The 13715-nt window shown below is 38.7% G+C and overlaps 1 protein-coding gene across 22 annotated transcripts in view; it reads right to left on the bottom strand.

Moving 5' to 3' along the window:
* The window catches only part of stxbp5l (syntaxin binding protein 5L), a 150818-nt gene that overhangs the window by 72607 nt on the left and 64496 nt on the right, over window positions 1-13715 (bottom strand). For all 22 annotated transcript variants that reach the window (XM_035950486.2, XM_023275188.3, XM_023275193.3 and 19 more), the window contains exons 3-4: window positions 11122-11203; window positions 3194-3294 (exon numbers count right to left, since the gene is read on the bottom strand). In XM_035950486.2, coding sequence (XP_035806379.1) covers window positions 3194-3294; window positions 11122-11203 — 183 coding nt within the window. The remainder of the gene's footprint in view (window positions 1-3193; window positions 3295-11121; window positions 11204-13715) is intronic.

Here is a 13715-nt window from a genome sequence, read left to right as displayed (position 1 = left end):
CAAGCAGACTGACCGAGGAAAAATTCTGGAATTCTAAAATTTGAAATTGAAAATTGCTGGAGATAAACTGACTTTATGACTTTATGTTATAAAGGTGGAAGCAATTATAGTGGTTTTAACAGAAAAAAACAGTGGCATGCTTACAGACAGTGAGCTGTAACTGCAAAGTCTACTTGATGCCAACATCTGTAAGTCTGTATTTTCGATCGGCAGCAACAGTTCTCCAGCTACCACCTACATCCAGTTCTATGAACATCTTGTACCATATGTTGCATATTGCCGCTGCCCATCTGGTCCAATTTCATTTTATCTCCAACAAGAGTGGCTTTATACTGAGGACATGTTTAGCACATGAAATGATTAAAAAAGTAAGTTTAGCCAACTAACATTATGAGCATTGTTTATAAAAGGCTAATTAAACTTTAAAGCTGATGTTAGAGACTGTTGATGGAAGGCATGTTTAACTCAGGAAACTGAAGAGTCACTGTGCTATGCTGAAACTAATTCAGCTATCATCAGCTTAGCAGATAGTAGCATACATTTGAGAGATTTTGTGGCCGCACATGTCAACTAGACACAAAGTAAGGCAATTGTACATTTGCTATCAAGGCCTTGACATTCAGGAACAACCTTCACATTTCCATTAATGTTACTACCTCAGTGACTTAAAATCTCATTTCCATACCTTTGAATTTCTATTTTAAATGGCCTTCATGTGCCCTGTCACTTAAAATTGGTATTATTTATGTTTTTTATTCTTGTTTTATAGTTTTTTTGATGAAGCACTTCGTCACTTTGTTTTAAAATGTGCAACACAAATAAAAGCAAATATTATTTTTAGAATATTGTTTAGCATCATGACTAGAACCATGTTTATATTGGAAACCACAGAGGCAGCACTAGCAACCACTTGTTATCCTGATAGTACTTCTGGAGTTTTTTGACTCAATGAGTTTAGAAGTCATTTAAATTTGAATAAAATTAGATTTTTTTTTAGAAGAAATTAAAAAATGTCTAGTTGTCACACACAGAGACTAACGACTTGAACCCTGTTGTGAAAACTTTCCAACAGTACATAGATGTAAGAAAACTCTTCCAGGCCATTATCCTTTAAGGCTCTTTTGCATTATGAAAGTACCCCGGAGTGTTGAGTTTTATGATGTGCTTTTTTATAGCAGGATTGAGATTCTTCCATCTCTCAGAGATAGGTTATTGCTCTCTTGTGATGGAAAGTTTCAGCAGAGAGAGAACATGCCCCATGACTCAGACAAAGTTATTCTCTTGCAAAAGCAAGCAGAGTGAGTTTGCTTTTACTTTGCTTTCCCTTGTACTCATCCAAGGTAATACTTGCATTGACACTGTGACCCCTAAAACATTGTACAAAAAATACAATAACGTGCCTCATGAGCTTTTAAATTTATATTATATTCCATTGCACCCAACATGGATTCAGCTATGTCCATTAAATGTCAATGGCCTTGGAAATCAGTTTGCATTGGGATCCAATAGCCTTTTGTACTGCAGAAAGAACAAGTGTGAAAAGACAATGAAAGCAGAACAAATAGTATCTCAATCTGTGCCAATCTAATCTGTTAGAAAAATCTGTATAAGAAGTATGGGAACATGAATGGGCATATTTGATATTTATTAGCATATAGGTACTATTCATTGTTCTTGCCCTGTCTTTTGTGAATACGTGTTTCCAATAGATTTGCCCTGTACAAAAGGTTTCTACTCTTGATTGAACACATCAGACATACTAGCAACAATCATGGAAGCAAATGGTGATAATGCACTGCATTTAAACTTTATTTCTTGCATGCAAACAAGCCCTCTGGCAAGGGCCTCTCCACCTAACAATACAACATTATTCTGCACTTGAATCATCCACTTGATGAAATGACAAAAGAAAGTAAAGTGTTTGAAATCGCAACCATTTAAGCTGAACCTATATTGATATGTCCCAGAAAATTGTAAATTAGAGAGCTCTTCCTAGAACTAGGGCTAAAAGTACATTCCGTTTTACACAGACTTAGCAAACCTTAACACTGACAAGGCTTACTAGGACATAGTAGGAACAGCAGTGCAATAAATGATCTGCTCCCTTAACCACACAGCAGTAGCTTGCTATTTTTCCCTGCAGACAGAAATGGTGGAGTGCGGGTTATATGCTCTGGATAGTTAAACAACTGCAGTCAGCTCCACCTTGAATAACCTGTTTTTGAAGATGCTCAGGTGGGGCATTGAGGATATTGCACCCATTTAGGTCAACCAAACGAGTTGTTTTTGTCAAATGAGTCACTTCTGTGTCAAAACAGAGGCCCCAAAGGTTTCTGGAAAAAGGAAAGAAGGGGGAAGTTCCAAAAATCAAGCATCAGCAAGTAAAGTCCATTGTTTGCCATTAAAGTTTAATGGTGGAGAGCAGAGGATGACGTGTTGCTGCTGGAGAAAAAAGCAAAGAGCCCAGCCCAAGCTTAACACCACATCTCACAGACTGCTACTCTACATTAGAGATGGTCTCATAAAGAACTAGAGTTGAGGCACATAAATGGCCCTTCATTCAGAGGGTGAGGGAGTACTCCAAAGAAATCAAGCAAGACAGACGTGGAAGACAATACATCTGCTTTAAGATACAGGTAGCAAGAGTAGTGTGGGAATTGGAAAAAAACAAATGCACCAGTTGAAGAAATTGTAAGAATCTTTACAATTTCTGAGCAAAAATAAAACCACCAACTGAAAGACTTCTTCTAAACCTCTCAAAGTCCTCCCAAAGTTAGTCTGCAGTGGTCACGTTCTTCCCAACCCAGTGAGAACTTAGGTGTTGTAGCTGGAACACTCGGTGTTGGGCAAGAGCAAAATACCTGCAAGACACAACTTCTGACGCAATAATACTCAGCTACCTCCGCAAAACTCAGTCGAGTGGTTAGGGTGCACCTCAGCCTGCAGGTCAGGTGTGTCAGACAGGGTGAAAAGGAATCAAAGTCAGAGGTAGGATGAAGGGCCCAGAGCCAAGATCTGTAACAGAATTGTGCTTAACCAACCTTAAATGCAATACACTGACCTAAGACAGTAACATTTAACTTCCACTGCAGCAAAGTGTGGAGTTTGTGTGTGTGCTGTGTTTGAGTGTATACCTTTGTGTGCTCAGATATGTCTGTTTGTGTGTGTTTTATTGAGTGGAATCTATGCTTACCTCTCTCTGTTGAATTTGAGTGAATGCAGGACAGCCGGCCGCCTCTGGCGCAGATTCCACAAGTGCAGCGTATCATCTGCACAGGCTGTGACCAGCGCCCCCTAAAGAACAAAGATATATCAGCATGGAATCCTAATGGAGGGGGCAGGGGACACGTTGCCTTTTGGATTCAACCCAAGAGTATTTGACCACAGTAAAATGAAATGAATACAGCATATCAAGTACAGCAATTGAAGCATTTTGAATATAATCCAGTATGTAATGCAGTTATAATTCATCTGAATATCACAAGCAAACACTCGTGGTAGACCAGTAGACCAGTAAACATTACTACACTTCCCCTTTAACTGCACAAAACTCCATATCAGAATCTCAAAAGGTCGAACAGAAATGAGTTAGCAAACATTTAAGCAACTGTTCCAGTAGAAGATACTAATTTTGCGTCCTCTTGGCTGTGCTAAAACACAGACTATATATGAAACTGAGTGCAAAGTGTGAAAGAAAAATGTCAAATCCTTTCAAGATGACATCCTCGTCTTCTGCTGAGGAGAATTGTAATTACAGTGAAATTCCCTGTGCGGCTTTGCTATCAAGGGGTCACTGTAAGGACCGGAGCCCAGGGAGAATTAGCTTTAGATTACAAACTTAATCATGGGATTAGAGACTTACTGCGCTGTGCAAAAGAGGATGACAACACTGCGTTCCACTGATTTCCATTCTGGTAATATTTTCCAACCATTCACTGAACCTGTCACTCGGCTTACCAAAAAGTATTTGTATTTTTTGCTGTTTTTTTTTTTTTTTTTTTTTTTAAAGAAAGCACCACAAATGTGTTTACTGGTATTAAATAACTATAAATTACAGGCACAAAGTAAAACGATATGACATTGTAAAAACCCATACTTTGTGAGAATAAAACATGAGCAGACTTTCCATTACTGCCTATACATCTCACTTAAAAATATGACGACAATCTCTATACAAATGTACTGTGCAAAAATGAATCATCAGGAAATAAAAAAAACTAATGAACAAAATAATTATGTGAGCATTTTCCACCCACTGCCTCCTGTTTTGTTTGATGTCTTGTTTCCATAAAAAAGGTTATGATGCTGCTGATTCATGTTAAATCTGACTGGTGTGGGATGTGCCAATGATTACCTGGCACATACTGAAAATTAGAACATCTGATACTGGATATCACTCTATTTCCTTTGTTTTTCTTTTTGTTTTTTTTTTTTGTTTTTTTTTTACATAATCTTACCAAGAGTTTTCTTTAAATTTTACTGTTTCCCATCTTACCATGTAATACAATTGCACCCTGGTGAGTTTTAAATTGTTTTTATATTGGTTGAATTATTAATTTCCCATTAATGTACGCTCCATTTAGCCATAAAACAACATCTTCAAATCAAAGTAATTCTTGTAATGTGCCAACATCCATGAGCAAGATAATTTCCGGGGGGGGGGGGGGTTAGAGATCAATCGAACTCTAAACTGTCTGCTGAGAGCTGATGCTTTGGATTTAACTAGAGATAATACAATGACAACTCCTAGTACTACTCTCTATTACATTTCATGATTACTTTTAAAACACCATTAATCATTCTACAAATGTCAAAAAATATTTTTGAAGAATTCTTTCTAAATGCTAGTGCCCTTTTTTGAGTCGCCTGCACTGATAACGCAGAGAAGGCACAATGCAGTGCAGACACAGAGCAGCAGGTATAATTAAGAAATCATACCAGACAGGAAGAAAAGAAAGAGTGTGAGGCAGGCAGGGTGGAGGCTTGGCTGTCATGGTAGAATTATCTTGATGGCTTGATGGCAACAAAGGCGGGGTGACCAGGTGCAGGTACAGCACACACCATGGGTAAAAACGGCAATCAAGCAACACCAGAAGAAAAGTGCATTAAAAACAACTAATAATTGGACCCAGGTGTGCATATGTGTATTTATCTCCAAATAACATAGGATTGATGGTCTAATAAAATGAAGCTTCCTTTACTTTTTTCAATTAACTCAATAAAAGAGAGAGATGCATGTAATAGTTTCTGCTCAGAGGATGTTATTTGCCACCACAGAGTAAACATTTGTCATACTTTGTACTTTTGTATTGATTTTGATGACAGAAATCACTATCAATAACACTCATTAAACACTCATTGAAGTAAGTGCTATTGGCTAACTAATCAATATGTCAGGCAGAGTGTGGCCTGATGCTAACCACCTCCCAGTAATGCAGCTCCCTGAGGTCTTCCATGGAACTAAAATTACAGAAGCTGAAAAGGGCAACTAGTACTCTGAAGACAGTGCACTTTCTGCTACAGTTTTGTTCCTAACCACTATTTCAGGGACTTTACCCTCATTCAGAAACCCTTCAAAAAGCTTCAACTTAAGCAGGCAGTTAATGCATGACAGCTACAAAAAGTAATTGAAGGTTCACTGTTGATTCAAGACGTGGCTGGTGGAAAACTAGAAATTAAATTTTACCTTTGCTGTGACTCAAATTTTTGGTGTGCAGGGTGTACGAAAAAGTAATTAACGATTTAAACATGCAACGTTAGCATTAGTTAGACTCCTATTCGTGTTAAGTATAAAGAGAATGGACTTTGGAGCTAACTCAACTGACGAGCTCTGAAAGTTGCTACGTGGTTTGCTAGCTAGGTAACGTAGGACCCGAGTGTAACTGAGTGGCATGACGGCTGTCAGACTAAAAGACGAACATGTTATTTATTAATTTTTAGCATTACCTCTCAACAACTAGTAGACAACAAAGCGTATATCTCAAACATTCACCACCATGCCGTCGTCTGCTGAGCTGCGAAATTAATGGGAAGAGACACTATCACGCTACCTCCCGGTGTGCTACGTTCATGGCAAACTATACCCGCTGAGCTAATTCGCTAACATAGCAAAGAGATGTCTTTTAGGCACGAATGACATGACAGTTGTCGGGGACGGTGATGTTACAGTTACACTGAAAAGGAGAAATGATTGGGTCATTGTTTATTAACTTTCCAGCAATGTATTTCATGAATTAGCGAGCAGCTTACTGTGAAGACACCGCTTGACTCCGCGCGACCCTTAAACCTGATGAATTACCATGGTAACTGATGCTGCACAGCTGACCTGCTGAAAGGAGAGCTTGGGATTTAAATCATCTGTAATTAGTCTTACTGATTCGCTTAGGGATGCAGAAAATGCATAAACTGTGAAAAATACTCTCACAATACTCTATTTTCATTGTAAATACCACCAATGCGCACCTTTTTTTAAAATAAACATTAACATTTTACTTTGCCCATCTCTGTAAATACCAGTATTTTAGGCATCTTATGCTATCTCTTCGACCACCAGTCAGTTGCATGTTCCTTCTGTATGTTCTCTATCTTGTATGTAACGTGTGAACTACTGGATATCTATCTATCTATCTATCTATCTATCTATCTATCTATCTATCTATCAATCTATTTATCTATCTATCTATCTATCTATCTATCTATCTATCTATCTATCTATCTATCTATCTATCTATCTGTAAGTCTGTTTTACACACTATGCTGCTAATAAAACACAGATTAAAAAAATTATTAGTCTATTGATATTTATTCCAAAGAATATTCAATCAATAACATTAACTTTGGCTTAAACCTTTTCCATGCATTCCTCAATATAGGACAGTGTCAAACCTAAATGCACTTTCTGAGCATCATGTCGAAAGAAATGAAGCTCCTGAGCTCTAATGTGCAGCTGTAATGTTAGAAATAGGCGACTGCATCAAGAGTGCTAAATGAGTGGTAAAATAAATATTGTAACTTAAGTTACCCATTAAGCAACCGTCTCTTGCACCATTTGTAGTAACAGCACTCTTTACTGTGACAGCTCTCCATTAGAACAAGCTGTTCCTTGGCTGAAGTACTGGTCCATTTTGTGCAAAATAAGAGTCAACTGACTTGTCAAAAACCACCTTTATGGAAGCATGCACAGAGCCCGGTGATGAAAAATCTCGGTAAACGACAAAAATAGATAACCACTGTCCTAATTATCTCTGATTGGGGTTTTAGGTTTTGTGAAACTAGCAACACAAGGAAAGCCTGGCTATGTGAAACCTGCTTAGTTAGTAGTACACTCTTAAGCTGTTATACATACTCTGCTCACATCATTGCTTTTTCTGCACTATGTTCTAGTAATAAATATACATTGGCTTATAAAATCACAGTCAGATAAATCAGTCAGACTCTCCTTTAAACAAATCTGAACATTTTCATTTCTAGTGAAAGACGGGGAGTTAAGCTTCAGCTGCAGTGAGCTAATTTTGTTCTCCAAACTGCAGTGCTTTTGGGTCATGTCAAAGGTTAATGAGATGTGTGTCTGGCCACCTGGTTGTGTTATAATGCGTCTGTTTTCCTCCTGCTCCTCATCATCACCCACCTCTACCTCCACCTTTCCTGGAGAAAATGAGACTGAAGACTAATCATGAGACACGACAACTTATTAGGATGCAGATTTCTCAGGTGTTAGAAACTTTCCATGGGAGAGTAAATTTACATATGTTTTATTGAAGACATATAATGACTACATATTTTCTGCAGCATATTTCTCCGCCATTGTGAAAAACCATTAACTCATCTTCCAGCTTAGTTTGACCTTTAAAAAATTTCCCAACACGGCTCTCTGTTGCTTTGTACCTCGTCAATGTAGGAGATGGCAAAGTGAGCAGAAAACAGATCTCTTTTCCTTCTATTTAATTTAAAACAATTGCATCTTACATTCTTATTTTTTATATTGGTCTGTCAGTGCATCCTCATAGTGACAGATGATACAGGCATGCAAAGACCTATGCGATTTTTGACAACCAACTAATTCCTTGCAGTTTTGCATGTGCTTTAACAAATACACCTCCCACAGTGCTCCTGCTGACCTGTTTTTCCATTTAGCCAAACAATCACCTTTTTCTTCCCGGAGCTGTCCCCCATGTTCACCCTCCAACCCACCACTAAACCTGCTCCGACACCAAACCTTCACCAGCTCTCAGCCTCTTAATGATGTATTATTCATCGAGCAAAAGTAATGAATTCAGAATCAGGAAACAAACACATTAATTAGCCTATTCATACTCTCCACTAACACTGACAGGAAAATAATATTTTTCCTCATGAAATAACAAGTGAGATGCTTATGAGGGTCTCATGATGAGAGAGTATGAGTACACACTTGACCACTAGATACTGTTTGCTGAATTGTGTGGTGTCTGGGTGATAGAGAGAAAGTAGATATTTTAAATGCAAGCAAATGTGCATCAGTCACAGGTGCCTGCAAGAAATGGTCTCTATTGTGGGTTCATACATCTAATAGGAGTAAGTCTGAATGTCAAGAGGCCAGCCTGAATATTCAAACCATTAACAAGGCGACTGCCCACCCACACAATGAACCCAAGAGAGGGCTCTGACATACAGCACTGCTATTAGCCAGTCAAATGATGAGAAGATCTACAAGAGTGTAAGAGATTGTGTCTGCATTTATGTAGCACATGTATACACACATACTACTGAATTGAGAAAGCATAGAAAATAAAATGGAAGTGCAACAATTCGTTTGCATCAAAAAAAACAAGCAAATATTCACAAACAAACATGCATCTGTCATTGGAACACAAGCACGCTTTTACAAATCCACCAATTTAATGAGATGCACTTGAACATACATACTGGTGTAGCACACACACTCTCAACTAGACACGCACTGTTACACTCTTGCAAAAAACATTTGGGTACTTACACACACATATTTAGTCCCTCACCCACATACTCACAGTCATGCACATACAAAGTCTGTACCTGTCACACAAAACACACACACACACACACACACACACACACACACACACACACACACACACACACACACACACACACACACACACACACACACACAGCTCTTTAGGCCCATCCACCTCCATTTGCCTCAGACACATCACAAGTAGGCCAGTGAGTGATGGAGAAGTGGGCTGAAAGAGCCAGCGGGCTTAAAAAATGGAGTAGGTAAAAGAAAAAGCAAAGAGAGAAGCATGGCGAGAGATTACAGCACAATAAAGGAGAAGTCAACCAGAAACCGCTTCATGTTTGGGAACTATGTGACCCACCTTCTGCTCTGTAATTCACATGAGGCATTTTTTGCACACAGTATTTTGTTAGTATACAAAATATGGTATGAAACTGTTGTCTAAATCCTAAAATCAGCCACTTGACACAGAACAGCCAGGTGTCAGCCCACACACTACTTTCTGTTAGTAGAAAAATGAGCAGTGAGGGAAATAGGTTTGAGAGGCAGAGAAGGAAAACCTCTGTGTCCTTCAGCAAGTAGCGATCATAATGATCCCTAATTAAAGCAGTTAATTATACAGTGTTTTGGCTCCTGCTGTTCCCTTTCAAAAGAAATCTGTTTTAGTGCAGGCAAATCTATGTTATCAGCGACTACACAACTGAGACAACTGAGAGTTAATAACTGATACTACTCCTGGACTGGATGCTATAAACTGAGTATTTATGTATGCCAGTATGCACTTCTCCAGACTTGGATTTTTGTATTACTGCAGTCCATCCATCCATTATCTATACACTGCTTAATCCTCATTAGGGTCACTGGGGGGCTGGAGTCTATCCCAGCTGACATGGGGTGAAGGCAGGGGACACCCTGGACAAGTCACCAGTCTATCACAGGGCTACATATAGAGACAAACAAGCACACTCACATTCACACCTACAGACAATTTAGAATCACCAATTAACAGCTTATTTTTGGACTGTGGGAGGAGTAACCAGACAAAACCCACGCATGCACAGGGAGAACATGCAAACTCCATGCAGAAAGATCCCAGGTTCAGGCCAGGATGCAAACCAGGGATCTTCTATCTGCAAGGTGACAGTGCTAACCACTGATCTACTGTGCAGCCCATTACTGCAGTCACTAAATTCAAAAACAAAATCATCAAATGCAATAGCTATGGCATATATTTCAATTCAACATTTGTGCAATCACGTCATATGGTACCCAAGCTGTTCCAACACACCTCCTTCTTGCAAGATTACAGTTTGCCTTACCTCTAATTCCTAGTAATAATGTTTCTCAAAAAACTGTTTTCAAGTAGGTGAGATCTTTTCTACTAATACAACTTTTAGTCAGGCTTCTTTTCAGCTAACTTCTGGCTAATGTATAACATCGAGCATGGAAAACAAAAACCGTTGAGCCAAATCATTATGACCACTCACATATGAAGAGAATATCCCTGAGCATCTCGTATTAACGTTTAATGTCAAGATCTGGGCTGGATTAGACAGTAAATGAACAGTCAGCATGCTGGATGTAGTGCTGCACAGTCATGTGTGTGTGTATATATGGGTGTGTGTGTGTGTGTGTGTGTGTGTGTGTGTGTGTGTGTGTGTGTGCAGTACTTTGCTGCACTCTCTGCAGGCATAGTGGGCACGTCAACTATTTTTTGTTTTCTCTCACAAGCACACTGCAGCTTTCATGGTGACAAATACAAGTGCTCTTGCCGACCGTCCATAGACTGTCCACAAAGCAGAAGCACAAAGCAAAATATGGCATTATTTTGCTTACAGCTGACATGAAAAGATGTTTTCTTTACTGAGACAGAGGGAGTCAGCATGTCCAACTGGCAAAGCATCTCACTGAAAAGAATGCTGACTTGTTTAAAGGATTCAGAGAGCGACAGGTGAACAAATGTGATAGATAATACACAACATGCCCTTCACTGTAAGTCTAACAAATGTGATAATATATATATATATATATAAAATAAAATAATAATAATCCTGTTGTCCTTGCCATTCAAGGTCTTCAAAGTGTGACAAGAAAAGACTTAAAATCAGAATGCTAAGAAAGTATTGTAATGGATTCTGGCTTACCTCATTGATGAGAAACTGCAGTTGAAGAACAGCTGCTCCGCTCTCATGCTGACAGTAGCAGTCCACCCCAGGTCGTCCCAAGCTGAGGGCATCACAGAGTCAAGGAAGTACACAGAAGTGGACTACATCAGCACCAAACAGGCAAAAACAGTACATCATTATGAGTCAGTAATTGCAGTGTACTGCAAGCCTCAGAGACAATATCCAATCAAGACTTGAAGTACACAGATGAGCCAAAACATGTCCACTCGCAGAGAAGGGAATAACTTATGTTAACAACAGCAGCCAGTTTGTCTTTTCTGTGGTGTAACTTTGCTGTGAAACAAGGTAAAAACACACAAAGATCTTCCGTGAGGATGTACCTGCACCAACTGCGGTTGCGCTAAAGCTGAAATACCAAAGACCACTGCAGCAACTAAAGCTATTGGCCTTGTATCAGCAGGCAGGTGGTGAAATGTCAAACGCAGTTATAAGGGATGACTGGCTTTAAAAAAAGAGTGCATCATGCTGTTTGATGATTGCTGACATGCCTCTCACTGTTCCTCTCCTCTCACCTTGAGGAAGTTCCATTCAGGGGCAAACATCCACGGAAGCTGTGTGTGCAAAGACTCTGTGTTTGAGAAATTAAGTGCATTTAAAGTGGTCCCATCATCACAGAAAGCTGTCACTAAGGTAAGGATTCAGCACTTCATCAGCTCTCAAGGGTTTTTAAAATAAAGACTGTATCCTAACTTTAATGAAGGTAGTATTCATAGTAAATCTGTATTATTATTGTATTCATTTTAGCTATAATAAACTGGCAACAGCAACAACTCAAATAATATAAACAGTCTTGGAAATCATGCAGAACTGACCTGATATTCACTTAATAAAAGGCTGCTTGGACATTGACAAAAGCTAATAGATGCCTGTTTAAACACTGGTTGATTGCATCATTATAGTCACGTCCTGCAGTGTTTTTCCATAGTCTCCTCTGTAAGTAATTTCCCAGTTTGTACTAAACGTCGCAGTCTAACGTGATACCCATGTTGAAGAATACTGTATTTCCCCAATGTGTACAGGAATAGCCATTTGATCAGAGAATAAACCTACATGCAGTTTGTTTAGAAAATGTGTATGGTATGGTTTGGAGGAAGTCAAATCCCCAAGCACATCCTTCAAAGCAGGTGGAAATCAGCAGGAGGGGGAAATGACACGACATGAAAACAGAGCCAGTTGGATCTGAATTAGGAGCAGTTATTCAATCACCACAGTTTGTTCAGAATTCTTCATGTTGTCTACATTCCTCAACACAGCACAGAAAACCACATATGAGTAGAGCTGCAATGAAAAAAAAACAATCCTTTTGCAATTTATTAGCGTCATTTTGTGGAAAAACATAAGCTACTTCTTTGAGAATTAATTCATTAAGCTGTGGTAGTGTGATCTAAAACGGGGTAAATAGGTGTTGGTTTAAAATTCCTATCACTCTTTAATAGCATCATATCTCACAGAATTAAATTAAATTTAAGTTGACATATTTCATTTCCAAATCAGTAATTGTAAAATGCATTAATAGATAATAGCTGGATAGATGTTTATTCTTCATCTTATGTTTCAAAGTGTATTTGAACTGTAGAGTTCTATTATAAAACTTGTGGTTTGATGGCTAGCTTGCCCTCTACTTCCCCCTCAGGAGATTTCTGTCCACCTCGCTTGGCATCAGTGGCTGCCCATGACACCTTGCAAACAGCTCAGGGCAAGGTGATTGTGTGAGCCACAATCAAATGTGTATTCAGTTGACACAGTGCAAAAATAAAAGACACAATGTGAGTAATAACAGAGAGCAGGAGGCCACAGAACAAAGGTTTGTTGAAAGAAGGAAGGAAACAGATTTTGTTCTTGCTGTTTGAACACTTCAGTACGGACAATAATGTGTGAAAGCAAGATGACATATGAAGGTTGTGCAGTGTCATTAATCAGAAAAGCATTATTACCTAATGAAAAATACATGAACATTTGACGAAAAAACAAAAAGAAAAAAAAAGAAAAAAGCACTGGCTGTGAAATGATGTGTTACCTACAGCAGATATGCGACAATCCAGGAGACTGATAGTATGCAGAGTGAATGCATCTCAATCCAATTTCACAATGTACTCTGAAATCAACAGGGCAGAAATGTCCAGACAGTCTTGCAAGACAGACTTATCACAAGTACAGCTGCAGTGACGGATTCTGATATGGTGAATTGCTGAACCAGGCTGCAGATCTCAGGTGCACTGAGGAGGAATAACTCACACTGTTCACGGTTCAAAATACTGCGTGTGACTTTGGGCTCAAATGAAGTTCAAGTCCTGTTTCAAAATAAACATTTTATTTTGAAAAAAAACTAATTACATCTAAACCTGCTCGTCTACACGCACTGCATGCAGCACCCTAAGTCTTATGTAAAGATACAGTATAATACTGTAAATGTTTAAAGACTCCATGTCAACAATGCACTGAATAATGCTGTCTTATTAATAGCATTATATATCAATAAAATCTTCTATAGATTTAAACAGGGATGGCAATGTAACTGAAAGATATATCACACTAAAATGTTTCATTTCAGT

The sequence above is a fragment of the Amphiprion ocellaris genome, chromosome 11 (assembly GCF_022539595.1).
Source record: "Amphiprion ocellaris isolate individual 3 ecotype Okinawa chromosome 11, ASM2253959v1, whole genome shotgun sequence".
NCBI lineage: Eukaryota > Metazoa > Chordata > Actinopteri > Pomacentridae > Amphiprion > Amphiprion ocellaris.
Note: the sequence above shows the minus strand (reverse complement) of the source record. Positions and strands in the feature narration are given on the sequence as shown.